Source organism: Hylaeus anthracinus, unplaced genomic scaffold (assembly GCF_026225885.1).
Source record: "Hylaeus anthracinus isolate JK02 unplaced genomic scaffold, UHH_iyHylAnth1.0_haploid 5, whole genome shotgun sequence".
In the NCBI taxonomy this organism is placed as follows: domain Eukaryota; kingdom Metazoa; phylum Arthropoda; class Insecta; order Hymenoptera; family Colletidae; genus Hylaeus; species Hylaeus anthracinus.
The window spans coordinates 9,783,306-9,803,657 of record NW_026535322.1 but is presented as its reverse complement, the minus strand read 5'-3'; the positions used below and the strand labels follow the sequence as shown (position 1 = coordinate 9,803,657).

Genomic DNA, 20,352 nt, shown 5'->3' with positions numbered 1-20,352 from the left:
CGTCTTAAAATCTCGGTAGGAGAGATATCTAGGATATGAATATGTAATAAGTAATAACAAAGAATAACAGTGTTCAGTTACTCTTTTATTTCGTTTTTACTATCATAACATAAGAATATTCTAAATTTATAGAAGCATTTTTTGTTCGATGTAGTATATACACGTTGGTAACATAAGAAGTTGAATCATCTTTTATCTACCATGTCATTCCGAATTTCCTTCTATATTTACAGATAATATAGTATACAAATTATATTATTCAAAAATAAATTAACGAAGAGTATCGTTTCTCTTTTTTTTTTTACAAACATGGATATTATACAATTTATTCATATATAAATAAACATGCGCACAGCACATGCATTCTTGTAATACAATCCTTGTAATATGAATATGAAACAATCCTAAATACACATATTTCTAATGACTCGTTTACTGTTGCATATTGTATTTATAATACATAATACTAGGAAAGATAGTTGGCTTCATTTTTTATGATAAACGTAACTGTTTTTATATTAAAATTAAGAAAAATTTAACCACGCGGTTAAAATTATAATTTTAAAATAGTCATTCTCGAATACATTTCGTGTCATTACGCTACGTAACGACAATCTTTACATAGATCTTGAACAGAGTTGTTTCCCTGACAAATCGGTTTCAAGTTCATTTTAAACATATTTAAAATATAATGAGCATTTCTTAATTATGTATTTTCAATCATAACTCTTTATAGATATTGTTACCTGTGTCTTACGTAATCTGTTCACTTAAACTCCTTGCGTCCTACAATTATTATTTTGCTCTTTATTAGACTTGAGCATACCTATGTGTTGAGTTTTCCACAATTTGTTGTAAAAGGAATTCGGCATAGCAAGTAAAGAATCGTGAGTTCCTCTCTCTACTAAAGTAGCGTTATCTAATACTAAAATTTCATCGGAATCCATAACGGTAGATAAACGATGTGCAATAACAATAGATGTTCGTCCGACAGTTGCTCGGCGTAATGCTTCAAGAATATTCTACAAATATATCATTTAAAAATATTTTACTATTAAATACAAATTAATAGCATGTAAAACACAATATATTTTACTTACGTATTCTGTAATAGAATCTAGAGAGGATGTAGCTTCATCAAAGATTAATATCGGACTATTTTTCAAAATCGCTCTGGCAATTGCTACTCGTTGTTTTTCGCCTCCGCTTAATTTTAGTCCACGTTCACCAACAGGTGTATCGTATCCTTTCGGCCACTTAAGAATCGAATCGTGTAAGTTTGCCATCTTAGCAGCCTCGAAAACATCTTCTTTCGATTTACATAAATTTCCGTATTGAAGATTATAAAAGATACTTTCATGAAAGAGAACGGTGTCCTGAAATTATTTGTTTACACTTGTGATTACAAATATATCGTACATATTTATTTATCTCGTTCAGTTTAATTACCTGAGGTACAATTGCTATCGATTTTCTTAAAGTATGTAACTCTATGTCTTGAATATTGTGTCCATTTATATAAACACCTCCAGACTGCGGTTCAAAGAATCGATATAATAATCGTACCACTGTTGTTTTACTAAAAAGATATATCATTAAGCATCGAGTTACTTTTTATCTAAATTACAGATACTTCATTTGAATCTTACCCACAACCGGATCCTCCGACGATAGCAATTTTTTTACCACTTGGAATGTTAAAACTGATGTCTTTAAAAATAGACTTGCCTTCACAATATTGAAAGCTGACATTTTTAAATTCAATGTTTGAATTCATCGGAGTTATATTGAATTGCATCGCGTTCTCCTTAGACTGTTATGTTAGAAAACACGTTAATTATTCAAACAACATATTTTTCGTAAGTACGAAACGGAAAATAAATACCTTGATAGCTGTATCCATTGTCATTAAAGTAAACATAGTTTGCATGTCAATGAGGGCTTGTCTAACTTCACGATATACCGAACCCAAAAATCCTAAAGGAACTGACAATTGAAATAAAAGTGCATTGACCATTACCAAATCTCCAACTGTCATAGTACCTAAATTCATTTTGTTCCATTACAATACATTCTTTGAATCACATACATAGAGAAACATAGAGAAAAATATTTTACCATTTATAATATTTGTTGATGTTAATACCATTATTAAACTTAGAGCAGCGCTAAATATAGCATTCTGTCCAAAATTTAGCATCGCTAAACTTGTACTTGTTTTAAGCGATGCAGCCTCATATTTTTTTAACGATTCGTCGTATCTTTTCGCTTCAAATTTTTCGTTATTAAAATACTAACATAAAAAATACAATCTTCAATCGTTTGTCTAATAGAAGTAGCAATAGAATTTTGTATATACGTAGTTATTCTAATTACAATACTAAGTAGGTTTTCCATATACCTTTACTGTTTCGTAATTGATGAGCGAATCTATCGCTTTATTGCTTGCTTCGTTTTCTGCTTGATTCATATACATTCTGAATTTTGTTCTCCATTGTGTAACAGCTAATGTAAATATGGCATAAACTCCAACACAACCCAGTGCAACACTTGCATATTCCGGACCACATTTCAAATGTAATATTGTACTGACTAATGCTAACTCGAAAACTGTAGGTATGATATTAAATACCATAGCATTTAATACAAAATTTATACCACGACTTCCCCTGTCTATTGTCTACAAAAATATTAGGGATATAAATGATACTATAAGTTTTAAATACTGAAAATGAATAAACTCTTACAAGGATAAAATAAATTTATCTCGCCTTTGATAATGCTCCAGTTTGTCTAGACAGATGAAAAGCCATATCTAAATTGTGTAAATGTAGGAAAACGTTATTGGCTATTTTTCGAATAGAATGCTGCGCAACCTGTGCAAATACTGCGTTTCGTAGTTCGCTAAATCCAGCCGCTCCTGCACGTGCTATGCCATCTGTTGATGCAAATAAATTATTGTTAGTCATTTTCACATATAAAATAGTGCTTTTAAAACAATCTATTATACATACATCCTACGAGTAACGATGTTGCTACCGTTGCAACAGTTTCTGGTGCAGTTCCTAAACTTAGAATAGCGTTACCGCTACTTGCTATGCTTTGCGCATTGAGAGTATCTACTGCATACTTGAAAATAAAAGGAACACCGACATTTAAAACTTTTGCACCGATAAGTAAACCAACAGCCATTTTAACTCTATTTCTTATATCGGGATCATCCTAAAAAAGAAATGTAATAAACATATATTGTTATAGTATGAATTAACTACATAAGATGACTTACCTTTGGCCAAATGTATCTTAGCATTGCTTTAATCATATTTGTAGATGTAACAGGTTCCTTATCTTGAAACTGGATAGCTTCGCGACTTAAACTGGATACACCCGGATGAAAACAATCTCTCTTTTGTTGAGTCGATTTTCCTCCAGTTAATCCAGAAATTATTAGTGGAAACTTAATTGGAGGCACAATAGATTTTGCTTGCAATACTCTCTTTTTTTTTAGGATGCGATCAATTACATTTCCGCTGCAACACTACAAATAATTTATGAATTTTTAATTGTTATTTATACAATTTTGTTTATAATAAATTTAACTAAAGTATCATTGAAGTTGTCGTTAGAACGCTATTCTTTCTGCATTAGTTGTTCTTTGCTATTTGCTAAAAAGGTGTAAGAACATTTATAACGAATGTTTTTAATTATAAATAAAAAAAAACGTAAAAACACTTTTAAATAATGAAAAAATAAACAAAGTTTAGTCCGAAATTTTAATTTTTTTATTAAAATATTACAAAGTTCTCGGAGTGTATTATTAATTTACAATACATGTTTCTTGTATATATCTTATCAATTATGTTATTCCAATTAACAATGTATGCAAATGTTATGTGATAATTCATTTAATATCGTAATGTATTCTTCTACAAGGTGTATCGCAATTGAAAAACCATGAGTGTGATGTTTGTACTTTTGCATATTTCTCAAATAATTTATTAATTCATTTTTTTTTAAATTTAAAATTTTGTTTGCTACATTGTATATATCAAACAAATCCTCTGAAGTAAGAGAATCTCCATATATTTTTGCACACCAATGTTCTTTTTGTAATTTTGTAGTTATTATGAATAATGTTGAAATTGCATTATAATTTAAATTTTGTCTTGTAAATGCCATATTTTTTTGTAGTTTGTTACATACAATAAAATCGACTTTAAATTCTGGAATGTTAGTGCATGCTTGTATGTCAAAAAGATCAAAATAAATTTCATCTAATGGATTGTTTGGTATAAAAAAGCCATAATGAACGTACAACTGAAGACTATTATGTGCACCGTAATTGATGAAAACTTGTGACTCCTTATTAAAAGATTGTAACGTAGTGATCTTATAAAATTTATTATCATCTTTATTTGTGACCATAGACACGTTGACGGTAGCATTAATATCATGATTAAACAAATCTAAGAATGGAGCTAGTGCTAAATTATTGGGATGTTTTATGTTAATAAGCATATCTTTATTTGTCTTTATCTGATCTGATTCTATGTAGACAGCTCTTGTGTTAACTATATAATATGCCCACTTATATTTTTCAAATGTTATTATAGTTTTTAAATCTTTATCACAATGAGGACAGTTATGTTTTTTATTTAAATTTAAACTATTCATAGACTTAATTAATAAATGGAAGTCATTTTGAATCTTGTGAGATTCATACATACAATCGACAATAAAGGCTGGCAATATATTCTTTTCTTTAGGTGTACAAAAATCTGGATTTGTTAAAACTTGTGGTAGACAACTAATATAATCATACCATTTTGAAGTATTTTCTAAATGGGATTCGTATATGAGAAATACTGATAATATATAATGAGGACTGTAACATTCTGTTTCTGAAAAAATAATATTAATATAGCTCCGAGATATTGTTGCTGTTGTTATTAATATCTCGTATGGTATTTCGATCAATACATCATTGACTTTAATATCCTTCAACGTTCTTAATCCCCTACCAGTAATAGGAAAATTAAATGGAAGTAAATCAGAAACTGATAAACAGTTATTCGATAATAACCACAATTTTAGATGCGCCAAACATTCTTCTTGTTTTGCTATTTCTTTATCATTTAGCTTCTTCTTTTGATGACGCTTTCTTGACGTTCTACCCATTATGTATAAGTATATATTATATCTGTAGAAGCATTACTTTACATTATTGATTGTAAGATCTGTGTCAATCAGCAAATATTCATTAATGGAAATACATTATAGGAATTGTACGATCATAGTATGTCTTCTGTTCGTTATTTGACATTTTAATTAATAATGTGAATGATTTATACCTACTAAAATAATTATAATATACATGATAAATATTAGATAATTCTACTACAAACTAATATTCAAAATATTCTATGTATCGTGGAAATATATATAGATATATATAAATATATATCAGAAATATTACCCTAATTCCAAGCGCTGGAAGCATTAGATTGCGAGTAGAAAAGTGAAAGAAATCTCCTTCGGAATAAATAATTTGTCGTCGTGATTTAAGCGAACATGTAGTAAAAGATTTAATCCAAAGTTTCCTTTCATTAGATCCCACTTGTGGCAGGCGACGGCATAAAACAATGCTTAACATTATCTCAGAATGATTTATTCACAAATGAAGATACAAAAAATGATATTCAGAAAATTAGGTTATTGGATCATGGCATAGACCAGTTACTTTTAACAACCCACACCAATGCACTGCAAAATATTACTGTACTCGAAATTCGCAATCCCGACTATACTTATCCATTTGCGACACATTTACAAAATTCACAAACACTTATAAAGACGTCTCTTCAATTATCCACCAGAACATTACGCATACTCTGTTATCAATTCTTGCGTATTCTCCTGCATGTGATAACTAATTCGAATTTATCTAAATATCCAATGATCTATTGTTCTCCAAATTTAGAAACAGGTACATAACTGCAAAAAATCATCGATACTGAACTTTATTAAAATTAAATAAGAATTGTTTAATTTTCTAGGACCAATCGAAACGCCACACCTATAGAGAATTAATGACTTTCTTTTTAGCGGCAAAAGTCATTATACACCCGGTATAGAGTGTAGATAAGATCTAAATATTATCTTCGTTATCTTCACTAGTGCAATCTCTTTTTTACTTACTAAGAAAATGCACTATTTTCATTAATGAATGAAATAAGACGTTACATACGAAGCTGGGTATATAAATACAATATTATATATTTTCATCCCTGTAATGTTGATACATAATTTTTTTTTTTTTTTTTTATCAAAGTTGGATCGCGTGTTTTCTTTACATAATAAGGTCAAAAGGGAAAGTTTTAAAACGTCAATCATGTGCGTTATACCTGTTGCATACGTGACCAATGTTAATGTTGAGAGAAAACGAATTCCACGGGTGTGTACAGTAGGAAAATGTCTACGAACAAAATTATTTGTACTTACCTGAGAAACGGGAGCATAGCCAGATCAATTTTGTGTAGTGATCACAATGTATATTGTGGTGAACAAAGAACTGTGCATACTTCTACAGAAAACAAATTTCGTTTGTACCAATGCAACAAGATTGAAGCAAGACTCGCAGGAAATCAAAAACCAGATTGGAACAGGGCTGTTTCAGAAGCAGAAAAAATTGTTGGATATCCAACATCATTTTTGAGTCTGCGATGGCTTTTAAGCGATGAAATAGCAAATGTAGCATTGCATTTAAGGAAATTAGTGGGATCTAATCATCCTTTATTGAAAACAGCTAAGTAAGCATTTTATTCAAAGCTTATAATTTCTTTTTTACATTTACATGTTTGTTTATTTTCCATTTTTATTTGTAACAGAGGCATCATTTTCAATGGACGTAATAATATGCAAGCATGGGGTCTGATCGTACTGTTGATCTCAAAAGCTGCTGGTCATTTAAATGTAGACGACATGGAAGAAGATAAAGCTGCCGGAGTGCTTCATAGGTATTACATTATAATTTCTAACAAAGTGTGTATAAATGAAATAGTTTTTGAACAAGTTGTTATTTAGTCAGCGGGCATTAGCAGAAGTCACAGAAATGATAAGAACCAGTCATCTTGTTCACAAAGGGCTAATAAATATCGAACCCGGTGTTCATTTAGAAACTTCAGAATTAAATGACATGAATATTGGCAACAAAATTGCGTTATTAAGTGGAGATTATTTACTAGCTAATTCTTGTGCGGAATTAGCAAATCTTCGTAATCAAGATGTATGTATACACATTATTCACTATTCTTACTAACTATGCAACTTCATCTTGTACAGAAATTTTATTTAGATTGTAGAATTAATGTCAAGCGCAGTACGAGATTTAGCAGAAGCAGAATTTGTGGGACGTAGAGATAGTCAGAATAATCCTTTACCTTCTGTACCTCCTGAAAATCGTACAGATTACGCAGTAAAAGAATGGACTCTTAGAAATGTATTGAGTGCTGGTGCTTTACTTGGAAAGTCCTGTAAAGGTACATTGAAATTAGCTGGACACAGTAATGAAATACAAGAGCAAGGTTATAACTTTGGGAAACATTTAGCATTGGCTTGGCAAGCTTGTTTAGACCTAGGTCCATTTATTGTAAAAGATCAGACCACAATGTTCAATTTGTGTTCTGCACCAATTATGTTTCACATTGAACACGATCCATCGATTTTGACAGAAATCGATAAAGGATTACAGTCTGTAAACAATGTAGATTATGCTAAGGTAAATATTAATATTTATACCGTATATTCTTACTTAATAAAATCTTCTATTCTGCATATTTAATACATAGGTTCACAAAATTGTTACAACGGGACCTGGAGTTGAATTAACAAAACAACTACAAAAAGGACACTCTCAACGAGCAATGGAAGTTTTAAGTGTATTTGAAAAAAGTGATGCAAGGACAGCATTATATAACATTATAGCAGCTATGGAAGATTTCTAAATACTCACTTAAACAGAAAAACTAATGTGTACATTTTATATAATTACCCTAAAATCAGTTTGGGCACTCCGTCCTAGGTTATGTTTTCAGTTTTAACAGGAATTGTATACAAACATGTAGAATTTATATATATAAGCTATATTACGAACAAAATATTATAAGTATTGTGAAAATTACAAACTTGATACATTTTATAATAAATAATGTTTACATAAATGTTATGACTATAACGTATATGTATGATTGAAATTTACAAATTCTGAATTTATATTTGTTTTTCATTTTTATTATGCATAACGTTTCTTTCAAATTACATAAAAACTATTTTTAATTTTTTGCAGGCAGTGTATGATTACACTTGAAAGGACACTTACAATTTTATAAACCTACTACCATAAATTGATATAAATTTCTTTTATTAATGCATATGCAAAAATCGTTAAATTAAAGTAAAATTTATATGTTATTTAAAATAATTTTCACGAGTTTTTTTCTAACGTTTCTATTAAAAATGATCCGTTTTGCAAAAAGTTAATACATTATTATGCGCATTATATTAATATTATACGGAAAGATTGAAACGGTAAGATAGAAAAATATGTATTTATAATTATATTTAATTAGAATGTCAATAGATCGATTAAATGAAAAATATTGCAGTTGTCCAGTGGTATACTGTGCTCTCATTCGTACAGTATATGAACCATATACCGTATGTAAACATGTCACGAGCAGGCACGAAACTCGACTCGAAGAAAGTTGTTAGTACATCGTTAATGTACATTACTTTAATTTGAAAAATAGTCGGATCTTACGTTACTACGTTTCGTTATATTATTAGATAAATAACGAGAAATATGAATTCAATCGTAAGTAAGGTTATGTAGAGAGTTTAACATTGATATTTATTTTATTTTCAGAACTCTGAATTGTTTACGTTGACGTATGGTGCATTGGTGGCTCAATTGCTAAAAGATTACGAAAATGTTGAGGATGTGAATAAGCAATTAGAAAGAATGGGTTACAATATGGGAATTCGTCTAATAGAAGATTTCCTAGCACGTACTGGATCTGGTCGTTGTTATGACTTTAGAGACACAGCAGAAAAGATACAGACTGGCTTCAAGATATTCTTGGGTATAACACCGACGATTGCAAATTGGAGCGCTGCTGGGGATGAGTTTTCTTTATGCTTTGAAGCAAATCCGTTAACCGAATTTGTAGAATTACCAGATCACTGTTTAAATCTAAAGTATTGTAATATATTAATTGGAATACTTAGGGGAGCTTGTGAAATGGTGCAGATGGAGATTGCCTGTTGGTTTATACAAGATCAGCTTAAGAATGATAATGTAAATGAATTACGTGTTAAATTTATTAAAAGGTTAGAGGATGCCATTCCAGCGGGTGAAGATTAGATAATTTTATGTTATTGGAGGAACAAATAATTGAAGCCAACCTATGACTCTAGCTTTTATGGATGAAAACAATTTATGTTATAGAATATGCATAATACTTTATAAAAAATTTATATTCTTTCGTTATGTATAGTAAACAAAGCTAGCATTATGTAGGTGAATTTTGTGGTGTTTATATATATACATAATATATATACTTATTTATAGCTCATGAATTCTCATTTCTTAGTTTCTTTACTAAATAAAAAATAATTTACAATAAAAAATGTATATTGTGTTACATTTTATTAAATAATGTTAATGGCATCTACACGTTAATCTTTAACGTGTAATCCATTATACTCGTATCATTTTTGTACGGACATACGTGTTTGCTTTGTCGTACTTATAAGTTTAAAGTTTGTTTCTTTGCAGTTCGCCCCTGTTTCATAACCTCTAAAATTGTATCAATGTTATCAGTCATCAAAAGAATTGAAAAGATTTTTCTACGAGATACACATATATTTATATATTTGCGATTATTTTATGAAACTTCGTAGGTTATGGATGTGAAGTGTAGGCATTGTAGAAAGAATCTTTTTAATAAGGAATCGATACAATTATTAACTTGTCATAGTGAAATAAAAAAGAATCAGATGGATTTAGGATGTACAGCAAACAATTCGGAATCTTGTTCGTATGTGTCAATGGAAGATATGCCTGAATGGATTGAATACAAAATAAATCAAGTAAAGTTTTCATTACATGAAAAATATACAATTTTATCCAAAAAAATTTAATTTAATTTCAATGACAATATATAATGCATGTTCATTATAAAGCTCTTGAAGCAAAATGTATACAAGTCAATATATATTTGTTACAGGAATCTTGGACAAAGGGTAGGCTATACTGTCCATGTTGTAATAATCGCATAGGTTCATTTAACTTTGTAAATGAGACAAAATGTGATTGTGGTAAATATATAACACCACCTATTAGGATAACTAATAGCAAAGTAGATATTTTATTCAATACTGAATGAAGTATTTTAATTACATGGTAACTATAAAATTTCTAAATAGTTTACTAAGTGTTGCAACCAACCAATGTACAACATAAACTAGTGTTTTCAAACAAACTTTTGTAACAGAACATCATAATTCATTTTGTGACCATTAAATTTATTGCTCTTATATAGTATTAAACAGAAATAATAAATTAATATATATTTGCCAATTTTAATTTATATTATTTAGAATGTCATATTTTTATGCATTCATTTACAGGCATTGGAGCTACTTATATGTAAAATTTGTTAAATTAATATAACAGTGTTCATAATTTACAAGCACCTATTTTAACAATCAATAATCATGCATAGTAAATCAAATCCTTCCTTGAGCATATAGAACATTAGTAATTTGTATAATTTATATACAATTTTACATGTTCTCTATCACATGTCGCGATATATGTATCACTTTTTATCAACCAATAATATTTATTCTACATGTATGCATTTTAACATAAATGGTTATTTAATGTATATATGTATATACTATGCAAATGAATATAAAAATTGACTGTATTCATTTCATATGCACCACAATTACTGCTTCAAACTATAGTACAATTCGTAAACTATATAATATACACGAAATGTTTCCTACTTAATGTACTTACAATTAATAATTAATGCACAGCATTAAAAATGATTTTAATTAATCGTTATGAATTCATAACAAAGTGAAAAAATAAGTTAGATTGTTTTGCATTTGTCTAATATAAACTTTCGAATATATATTTCTTTTCTATTTATTTTATTATGTTATAAAATAAATCACGATTTGTTAACAGAACTTATTCTTTCAATATTTTATTGTAGTAGGCTATAGTTGCTTTCATATAGTACACGAGTACATTATGCCTAATATAATATAAGCAATATAACAGTAATAGACCAGATAATGGATCATATCTGTAAGTAACATTAATATAAGAATGTAAAAGTACTATGTATAGACAACATTACCAGGTACTATCTTTTCTTGCATACAATTTTTAATAACCACATTAATAGTAAATTTTTATTACCCCCAAAATAATTACAAATAATTTTCATTATTTATATATAAATTCATTATTTATTTCTGAAACTTAAATCAATATTTTTATTAAACTAACATAAAGAGTTGTTTACTGGAATTGTTTGTGACTGGAATTAAATATTGATTTTAATGAATACATTATTAATTGCAATACTATTTAAAATTCTAATTTCATACAGATAGTTATTTTTCGTTGAAAAATTGTATAAACGTTTGAAATTTTATAAAGACTTGAATGGACGAATTTGAATGTCATATTTTACTAACACGAACGAGTGGTTTGTCATTCAAGTTGCATGGATCTGTCTAAATTAGTATTTAATTCCTTATGAACGAAATAAATTATTTAAAAAAATAATATCGTGAGCATTCTACTAGGAAGACAAGAGAAAATAGACTTTTACTATAGAGTATTAACATTAAATTGCAATTAATGTAATGAACCGTAATTTCTAGTAGCAATTTGTCATGCAAATACGTAATATAACTAGTCATAAGAAAAGTTTGAATTAACTTAACTCTTTTTTTTTTGTATTACAGAAGTTTTAATCGTGATTGTATGTGCCATTGCCCGCGGAGTTAATACGAAAACAATTTAACTTTTACATATCATGCAAAAACGACATTTTATACGTAACATAAAAAATCTTGAAGGACAATGACAGAATTATTGCACAATTGATTTGGATTAAAGGCACATATGGTCCACTAAGAAATATTATTGAAAATATTTCGAAAATATGCTTGGACAATATGAAAGCTAGTTGATCCATTGTTGGTAGTACTGAGACTACAAGAATATAATTGGCTGGCATTATTTTTACAATCATTTCCGATAAGAAAATAATCAAAATATCATAGAGACTTTATAAGAAAGAATGAGTACAACTTACATTAATACCGGATCAACCAATTTTTAAATATGAAATAATCTTCTATTATTTCAAATGTATTATTCAGTATCCAATATATTTTTTTCTTCAAGCTCTTTAATGACACTGGATAATTTTGAACATGTTACAGTCCAATAATATTTAGTTGCTACAACTGAAATATTTCATCTTGTTGTTGTTGAAGTCTTTGTAAAGATGTCTTCACTTTTCTACCCTGAGTCATAACTACAGCAGTTGGAAAGTTATGCATATCACTAGAAGACGATGGTCTTAATGGCTCTAAAGTGGATGATATCGCATGTGTATTTGATGCCATAGGAAAGGAGTTACGTAGGTTAGTAGACACTCTATGCCGCTGTACATAGGCATCGTTACCCTCGATGCAAAATCTAAATTACAAAAAAAACGAAAAACCATCAATTTTACAATACAAAAGCAACAATCGTTTATATTCAATATTTATTAATTAATGATAAACGACTTACTCACTATTCCCCTGAGTTCGTTTAACTTCCCTTTTTGCACTAGCTATAGAAGAATCCATTTTAGCTAAAAAATCATTAACTGAACTGTCATCATCTATAGATGATGTGATCGAAGATGGACTAGAAACCTGAAAATATATTTTAGATTTATATAATATAAATTAACCATACAGTGCCAGTTTATATAAAAAGATAATTACAGTTTGAACTTCGTTATGTTCAGTTTCATTTGTATTGTCGGTAGGTAAGGACAAAGGGCTCTCTGGATTAACAGGGATAAGTAAGTGTTCCCTTAAGAATAAACTATCAGAAGCCCATAATCTATTGACCCTTCTTATTTGTTCGGTCTATAAGAACAAGAAATAAAAGAAACATATAGGTATTTGCCATAGCTGTTACCATTGCTTTTAATCTGTCAAAGAGCAACAAGTAGAACAAAATAACGAATTCGTACTGTAACTCCATATTTTAGAGCAATTCCTTGAAGTGTATCAGTTGTTGATACCGTGTGTTTTATTAAATTTTCAGGTCGTGTAATATGTTTGGCTGTACTGCCATACTTTTTTAATGTTCTGCCAGTATCTCTTATACACATTCGTTCTTCCATTTCCCTCGCGCCATTTCGTTCCATTCTTAATTTCCGAAATACTATCGGCGCTTACGAAGCGCAATAAATATACCACTCTTTGATATTTGCGGAACAGAAATTTAGATACAATTCAAGCGACATAATCGCATAACCTATTCGGACACACAAGAGAATTCGTCACTACACGTTAATAATAATAGTTACCGAGACTATTTTGTATAAAAATATGTTACGTACATTCTTAAAATATAAAAAAATTCTATTATCAATCATCGCGCTTGAACTACAATCTGATTAATACATTCCGATAACTTTCTAAATGCAATCACATTTGAAATAATTGAAAGACATGCATTTTTCTTCAATGTATATTTTTTCTAATAATCATATTATACAATTTTACAAGTTTATTCACGACAAATAACTTGTGTCACAAGTCACACTTGCACTACAAATTACTACAAATGTCTGCTCAGCTGATCAACGTGATAACAATTTATATAGGCTTTGACCCGAGTGATACCATCGCCTCGTTCTGATTGGACAGTTAAAGGGCGTTACACAAAAGAATAACGTCGATTTTAAACAAAAGAAATATCATGTTTGATAGAAATTATAGAACAAATGTAAATGAAATAACATAATGTAAAATTTGTATACATATTATATCGCACATGCCTTTATACGTGTATTCAACTTACTACTGCGATAAGAATAGAAGATCGCTTTCTTCATTATGTTATTACATAACGCGTGTAGAATATATTAATCTTTACCATTGTTCGTAAATTTAATTATTTCATAAATATTTTAAATCGTTATTCTTGTTCGCGTAAGCATAGCTTTAGTTACTTATATCTGTTTGAGGTAAAACAAAAAAATAAAATAATAGAAATGGAATTAAATTTTAATAAAAACATGTTAATTATAGTACGTTACACAGTTCATCTATTTTTAAATACAATATATTACAGAGAAACACACAGTTATAATTTACTGTTATTAATATTATATCTCTTACAGTATAATTAACTTATGGTTATAATTATTATTATTGTTGTTGCTTCTGATCCTGTTGTTACTATATGCTAACCTCGATAAATATATAAGGTAGCATACAAATTATATAATGGGAGACTAATTGATGTATTTTTATTAGGAAAAATTTATCCTTGAATAGTACGTATTAATCTCCAGTAGCTGTGCAACAGTAACTGTAATATTGGTAATAAATAGTTAACATAGGGATAAATATTATGCTACTGCGGCAGTGTGCTTCCTGGATTATGGGTAAGGGGTATTTCTTCGTCTAATTATCAGAACTATGTCAACTAGTATTCTACAAGACACACCCCTTCCGGTATCCCAAATAATATAGCTACTTAATAAAGATCTCATTGATAAGCAGCGTTTGTATTCGAAATTACGGTTTTTGATAAGTTGTCGCGGACACGGGTTATGTGCAAATTTCAGTATTATAACATGGATATACATATATATATATATATATATATATACGTCAGATTTGATTTTTTTTTAAAGTGGTACTTCAAAGGTAGAGCAATATAAGTTACAACAAAATTGGAAGTGTAACACGTACAGGTAAAACTATCTAGAAAGAATGAGTACAAAATGTGTTCCGTCTTGATGCATGTCGATAGTAGAAATGTGTACCTTAATTTACATCTCACACATACACTTTGGCAAGAGCGTCAGCCCCTGCGCTTGCTATAAAAGGTCGCGATGGATGAAATGCTACGTCTAAAATACTTTCGTCAAACTTTTTACGATGTGCCGTTATCTCTTGAACACAAGTTTTATTATCCATATTCCATAATCTTATACTGCAATCGTGACCTTGAAACGAAATTATTATCAATGTTATAATCCGCGATGCATCAATATTCGATCACCATTTTCTTATATGTATAGTTTATCGTTACTCACTTCCTGAAAGTAGATATAAACCATGGGGATCAACAGCAAGACTAGTAACTGCATCTAAATGAGCAACCATGGCATGAGCAAGAGTAGCCGATCGATGATCATAAAATCGAATATGTCGGTCTTCGTGTGCCGCGACAACTAGCGGTAATGTTGGATGTGTCACGACACGATTCACTCCCTTTGTCTCGTTAGCTTCCAGACGAGCTATATTCTCACCAGTTTCCGTATCAAATACCACGCAAGCTCCTTCATAAGCTACGACTAATTTATGTGGATCATCTCTTATGAAGTCTACCGATGTTGGTATGCCGTCTGCAAAGAGATTGAAAGAAAAAAAAGATATATATACGTAATTTTGTAAAATGACATTTAACTTTTATTAGAATAGTAATTTTTGAATGGCAATAGAAATATCACACCTTGTTCGGAAACGTATGTATGAAGTAGCGGAGATTTGCTTTGGGGGCTCCATAATTTAACAGTTCCATCGGCACTGATCGATAACAATTGCGATCGCGGTTGATACATGCTCAAGCCCCACACTGCATTTGTGTGTCCCTTTAATGTTTGGCTAAGGACACTTGGTTCATAGGAATCATAGGGATCAATGTTAGCCGATGGGAGTGTCCAACAATGAATCATACCATCTAAACCACCGCTGTAACATTGATTCCCTGTGCTACACATAGCTAAACATAGAACAGGACCAGTATGCGATCTGAATGTATATAATGGTTCTACATCTAACGAAGCTGATCTGCAATCAAAAGAATACGATACAGAGACTTTCTTAACGTTAAACGAAAGAAGGAGTCGGAAGTTTATCGAAATTTAAACGGCCTACTTCTTTGCTGGTAAAGTTTTATGGAGATTCCACAGTTTGAGTGTATGATCATCGCTCGCGGTTATAAGAACAGCTTCTGTGGGGTGGAAGACGAGAGCTCGAACAGCGTCAAAATGAGATCGTAACGTATATTTTACATTCCATGTTTTTCTGAAGGTCTCCTTTGTAGTGGCTACCATCTACATCAATATATATCTATTCTTATTATTTGTTTTAAAAAAGATGACAACATGATATATCGCGTACATTTACGTAACAATAGCATAACCAATGTAACTCACATCGTATGAGGTCTCCGCTTCATTGTTAACGCACAATAGTTCTAATTCACCCAATTCTAATGTGGAATCACCTTCTTTATTCGGACACCTTGGATCTGATCGTAAATGTAATGCGTCTGCAAATTGATCGTTATTTGTTTTTATACTACTACAACTCTTACTCGGTAAGAGTCTTTTAATGGAATGATGGGAGAAGTCGATACTAACTACAATCGGTCGAATATATATCCAAATGAACGGAACCTGGTGGTGATTCTTCGATTTCTGTGAGAAGATTTAGTTCATTTAAAACTTCTTCTGCCTCTGCATCAACATCCTCTGTTCGAAGTATTGTCTAAAAAAGATATTATATTTTATAAATGATACAATTACCGAAGAAAATATCTATTTGTATATAATACTATATAATAGAATTATAAAAATATTCATTACTTTATTTGGTTTAGGATCCATGTTTGAATCAAAGGTATCATCTTCTACGTCTCCTTCTTCTTCTTCCATATCCATATCTGTTTGAGCCAGAAATTCAAAATTTGCCAAAACAGCTGCTTCTGTATCTAGTATCATTGCTTCTGCTATAGAAGACGGGTTCTGCTAGCATAAACATACGTAGCTATATTCACGACTGTGATTACATTATCATTAAATTTAATCAACATTGAAAGTATTTATATTTAATACTAAAATAAATTAAACTGTCAAATGAATTTCTAATTTAACTAAAAGTATAAAATAATTAATCGCGAAAAAACTTATTTACATCTACCTTTTTTTCTGAAACTCTGCAGACATAGTTCTCCTTTACTTGTTTATTTGATGGTTCATTGCCATTTAATGCAGGAGTATTCATGTCTTCCGAATCTGTATTATTATTTAAACCAAGTAAAGATCTCACTCTGTTTGAACGTACATCTATTATTGTATCTGTGTAACCAATTTCTTGTAAATATCTAAAAATAAGAATTATAGATATGCATTAACAACAATCGACATTATTGTATAGAAATAGATATTTGTGGATATCGAGTTTTGCTTACTGTCTCAAAAGTTGACGACCTTGTCTCCAACTGATATTATTGACCGAAGTAAAGGGTGTTTCCCCGTCGCCACCTCCTCCAACTTCAGAGTAAGCGCAAGTACTACTACCTTCATCTTGAACAGGAGGCTTTACATCTCCTTGAATTACTAAATCAGTGCCATATTTCAGTTTGTGGTACCTTGCTCTGTAAAAATGACAAATATATTATATGCACCTCTGTATAAAATATAACCATATATTATTGGAGCAGCACTTACCGTTCTTGTTTGAGCGCATATTCTAACATTTTTATTCTTCTTACTAGATCATTTTTTAACTTTTCCTGACCTTTTCTTTCACCTTGTAAAAAAGCTATCCTAGCCTGTAAGTAAATACTTAATATATTTAAGTTTTATGCTAGTATTGATACTTATAATCCAATATTATACTTGATTAAATACTTGTAATCCAATTTATGTTTAGATACATTTATAAAAACAATTATTCTCTTTGAGCTCGTTTCACAAAATGGTTTTTACATGAATATAAGGTACAAATATCAACAATTAATATCATCCACCAATTGTATTAACCGGTTTGTGCACAATAAAGCAAAGCTTTGTTCACGAACAATTATACTGTCACATAAACTATTAATAGCTACATTAAATTTTATTACTATACAAGTTAATTGTACAATGCATATAAATTGATAACTACGTTGTACATAGATATTACTACTAATCTTGATGGAAATACAATTTTTAATGTAACAATATGATAACATTTGTCATGCAAACATTAAATGGATACATCGTAATAATGAACAGAGATGTTCCTGTAAAATACATTTTAGTTTAAGTTCCAGATCTGTAGTACTCATTTTATTGAAGTTTACACGCGCTATTACAATATTTTACACCCATTAAAATAAGTTGCGATTTTACAATCTCCTGTCACATGACAGTTGAAGTGACAATAAGAAGGAGGTGCATTAAGGAAAAGCGGGCACATGAATTTCGTAAATTTCCAAAATAAATCGTAGTTATACCTGGAATTCTGCTCTGTCAAGTTCCCATTGCGATCTTTCAAGTTCGAAGCGAGTCCATTCATGCTGAATAAAGTGTAAAATGCTAGGCATAGAGTATTGTGGCTTTTGATCCTTGGCATCGCCATTGCTACCATTGTCACTGCCCTGATGTTTATTGTTTGTCAGTGAAACATTTGCACCACTAGATAATTGTCCATTGTGATTTTGAGATGTAGAACTGGAGTTATCCTCCATCGTGGAACCACAAAACTGGCTCGGTACCTTCATTTCATGACACGGCAGCCATTACAACAACTTTTCTTTCCTCTGGAGCCCAAAGAGTGCTCTCCCGTCGGATAATGTATTTCGATCGAGTTCGCGAAAAGAAGTAATTAATACGCATGCGGGCGTATTAGATTTCAATGGAACCGATGTATTTTCTATCGAATCTAATCGCTCGTTACTCGTTTACTAGAATCTGATTGACCGTTTAACTATTCTCGAATAGCAAACAAATATTTTCTTCTTTGCATATCTTCAGAATCGTACTTGCTTCCACCATTCTTCCAGAGTGTATTCAGGTGTATTCTATCGATGCATTATACCGTCTTTACATGAGCACAAATTGTCGATCGAAATTATTACAGAATAAATATCTATTTCATTCGTGACGTATTACAGTTAAAACAACGAGAAAAGTTACAGCATCTTTTATCGTCTTCTCGGATATTTTTATATTGAGTTTATTGGATCGTGGCAATTAGTAAAATGGATAATTAGTTAAGAAAATGGATATAATATGTAACTCGTGTATAAATATTATGTGTTAATAATTAATGTATATCAAGTTCACGTTTACCGAAACTACGGATTCGTTGATACGAACATTTTTGTAAGGCTGATCCTCAAGATAGAAACTTCCCACAGTTATAAGTTATAACTATATGTGTGTGAACGATTACAACACAGGTGTTTCTTGATAATTAATTACGAATGATGTATTTTGAATATGAAAATTGAAATACAAACTCTGTAGATCATTTCATTTTTTATTTAACAGCAACCTTGTTTTCTAAAAATCAAGGTTGTTGTTACTACAAAAATCCAATCGCCAATAGGTTACTAAAACCTTACATATTTTTGCGATGTTTCATACCATTTCTGAATAATTAATAATACGAACATTCAAAGGAATTCAGAGGTAAACAAAATATCGGAAGTGTCGCCCTCTACAAGGACTTATCTTTCTTGACAGAATACTCAAGAATACTCCTGTGTGCTCTTGTGTTAGAAAACATTATCATTGGATCGGTGTCATCGATAAGTTACAATTCATGTATCATTTCGAACAATTATGTTGATTTAAACAATAACAATCGATGTTGCCAAATCGAAGATGCCTATTTCCAATGACTATACGTATAGATATCATAATAGTAATCTTGTTACGTATTTGTATCATTTTTAGTTCTTTATAATCTTCGAAGTAACACAAAATAGTACTTTTGAAATTATTTTTTCAGTTTTTATACGAACATGAAAAATGTTTAAAAACTATTCCTGCATACGATTATTATATAGAGATAGTTATTTTAATTGTACATTCCAGCAATATTTCTAATCTTAATATACGCTTTTGTAATAAATACTAAGTTTTATAGAATTCTTCGGAAAGTACTCGAAGGTATAGTCACTATTCATACGAAACCAAAAATAAAAAAAAAATATATATATATATGTATATTTAAACGTAT

At 30.1% G+C, this 20,352-nt stretch overlaps 5 protein-coding genes across 8 annotated transcripts; 2 read left to right on the top strand and 3 right to left on the bottom strand.

Moving 5' to 3' along the window:
• Positions 1 to 64: 64 nt before the first annotated feature.
• LOC128895782 (iron-sulfur clusters transporter ABCB7, mitochondrial) lies at positions 65 to 6,075 on the bottom strand. 2 transcript variants are annotated; one of them, XM_054158696.1, is made up of 12 exons: positions 5,477 to 5,609; positions 4,921 to 5,200; positions 3,287 to 3,538; positions 3,015 to 3,222; positions 2,772 to 2,938; positions 2,402 to 2,680; positions 2,119 to 2,293; positions 1,886 to 2,043; positions 1,650 to 1,813; positions 1,450 to 1,579; positions 1,101 to 1,376; positions 65 to 1,022 (listed from the first exon to the last, which is right to left on the bottom strand). In XM_054158696.1, exons 2-12 carry the CDS (start codon positions 5,176 to 5,178, stop codon positions 771 to 773), a joined length of 2,319 nt encoding a protein of 772 aa, XP_054014671.1. In that variant the 5' UTR covers positions 5,179 to 5,200; positions 5,477 to 5,609; the 3' UTR covers positions 65 to 770. The 2 variants fall into 2 exon arrangements, with proteins under 2 accessions (XP_054014671.1, XP_054014670.1); XM_054158695.1 differs by lacking the exon at positions 4,921 to 5,200 and having other exon boundaries at positions 5,477 to 6,075.
• A 244-nt stretch (positions 6,076 to 6,319) lies between these two features.
• Positions 6,320 to 8,288, top strand: LOC128895785 (all trans-polyprenyl-diphosphate synthase PDSS2). Its single transcript, XM_054158706.1, has 5 exons — positions 6,320 to 6,809; positions 6,888 to 7,016; positions 7,084 to 7,285; positions 7,355 to 7,777; positions 7,848 to 8,288. The coding sequence occupies exons 1-5, from the start codon at positions 6,472 to 6,474 to the stop codon at positions 8,001 to 8,003; spliced, it is 1,248 nt and encodes a 415-aa protein (XP_054014681.1). The 5' UTR covers positions 6,320 to 6,471; the 3' UTR covers positions 8,004 to 8,288.
• Positions 8,289 to 8,663: 375 nt separating this feature from the next.
• Positions 8,664 to 9,627, top strand: LOC128895790 (trafficking protein particle complex subunit 3). Its single transcript, XM_054158715.1, has 2 exons — positions 8,664 to 8,764; positions 8,924 to 9,627. The coding sequence occupies exons 1-2, from the start codon at positions 8,702 to 8,704 to the stop codon at positions 9,419 to 9,421; spliced, it is 561 nt and encodes a 186-aa protein (XP_054014690.1). The 5' UTR covers positions 8,664 to 8,701; the 3' UTR covers positions 9,422 to 9,627.
• A 2,837-nt stretch (positions 9,628 to 12,464) lies between these two features.
• On the bottom strand, positions 12,465 to 14,155 carry LOC128895789 (lysM and putative peptidoglycan-binding domain-containing protein 2). 2 transcript variants are annotated; one of them, XM_054158714.1, is made up of 5 exons: positions 13,716 to 14,155; positions 13,344 to 13,630; positions 13,090 to 13,236; positions 12,894 to 13,017; positions 12,465 to 12,793 (listed from the first exon to the last, which is right to left on the bottom strand). In XM_054158714.1, exons 2-5 carry the CDS (start codon positions 13,518 to 13,520, stop codon positions 12,684 to 12,686), a joined length of 558 nt encoding a protein of 185 aa, XP_054014689.1. In that variant the 5' UTR covers positions 13,521 to 13,630; positions 13,716 to 14,155; the 3' UTR covers positions 12,465 to 12,683. The 2 variants fall into 2 exon arrangements, with proteins under 2 accessions (XP_054014689.1, XP_054014688.1); XM_054158713.1 differs by having other exon boundaries at positions 12,890 to 13,017; positions 13,716 to 14,121.
• Positions 14,156 to 14,403: 248 nt separating this feature from the next.
• LOC128895783 (striatin) lies at positions 14,404 to 19,561 on the bottom strand. Of its 2 annotated transcripts, none has more exons than XM_054158697.1 (11): positions 18,620 to 19,561; positions 17,847 to 17,950; positions 17,588 to 17,773; positions 17,317 to 17,500; positions 16,983 to 17,144; positions 16,758 to 16,884; positions 16,551 to 16,666; positions 16,270 to 16,448; positions 15,845 to 16,182; positions 15,426 to 15,737; positions 14,404 to 15,335 (listed from the first exon to the last, which is right to left on the bottom strand). In XM_054158697.1, the coding sequence occupies exons 1-11, from the start codon at positions 18,884 to 18,886 to the stop codon at positions 15,166 to 15,168; spliced, it is 2,145 nt and encodes a 714-aa protein (XP_054014672.1). In that variant the 5' UTR covers positions 18,887 to 19,561; the 3' UTR covers positions 14,404 to 15,165. The 2 variants fall into 2 exon arrangements, with proteins under 2 accessions (XP_054014672.1, XP_054014673.1); XM_054158698.1 differs by having other exon boundaries at positions 16,983 to 17,141; positions 18,620 to 19,555.
• Between the last annotated feature and the right edge of the window lie 791 nt (positions 19,562 to 20,352).

Bases quoted from the DNA above. Each gene is read 5' to 3' on its own strand.
- LOC128895785 (XM_054158706.1), top strand. From the start codon at position 6,472: ATGTCTACGAACAAAATTATTTGTACTTACCTGAGAAACGGGAGCATA. The intron at 6,810-6,887 runs GTAAGCATTTTA...TATTTGTAACAG, and splicing joins CCTTTATTGAAAACAGCTAA to AGGCATCATTTTCAATGGAC. The intron at 7,286-7,354 runs GTATGTATACAC...AATTTTATTTAG, and splicing joins CAAATCTTCGTAATCAAGAT to ATTGTAGAATTAATGTCAAG.
- LOC128895790 (XM_054158715.1), top strand. From the start codon at position 8,702: ATGAACCATATACCGTATGTAAACATGTCACGAGCAGGCACGAAACTC. The intron at 8,765-8,923 runs GTTAGTACATCG...TTTTATTTTCAG, and splicing joins AACTCGACTCGAAGAAAGTT to AACTCTGAATTGTTTACGTT.
- LOC128895789 (XM_054158713.1), bottom strand. From the start codon at position 13,520: ATGGAACGAAATGGCGCGAGGGAAATGGAAGAACGAATGTGTATAAGA. The intron at 13,018-13,089 runs GTAATTATCTTT...ATATATTTTCAG, and splicing joins AACATAACGAAGTTCAAACT to GTTTCTAGTCCATCTTCGAT. The intron at 12,794-12,889 runs GTAAGTCGTTTA...TTTGTAATTTAG, and splicing joins CGAACTCAGGGGAATAGTGA to ATTTTGCATCGAGGGTAACG.
- LOC128895783 (XM_054158697.1), bottom strand. From the start codon at position 18,886: ATGAAGGTACCGAGCCAGTTTTGTGGTTCCACGATGGAGGATAACTCC. The intron at 17,501-17,587 runs GTAAGCAAAACT...TCTTATTTTTAG, and splicing joins GGTCGTCAACTTTTGAGACA to ATATTTACAAGAAATTGGTT. The intron at 16,885-16,982 runs GTAATGAATATT...TATCTTTTTTAG, and splicing joins TGGATCCTAAACCAAATAAA to ACAATACTTCGAACAGAGGA.
- LOC128895782 (XM_054158696.1), bottom strand. From the start codon at position 5,178: ATGGGTAGAACGTCAAGAAAGCGTCATCAAAAGAAGAAGCTAAATGAT. The intron at 1,580-1,649 runs GTAAGATTCAAA...ATATCTTTTTAG, and splicing joins GTCGGAGGATCCGGTTGTGG to TAAAACAACAGTGGTACGAT. The intron at 1,023-1,100 runs GTAAGTAAAATA...ATATATTTGTAG, and splicing joins TAGATTCTATTACAGAATAC to AATATTCTTGAAGCATTACG.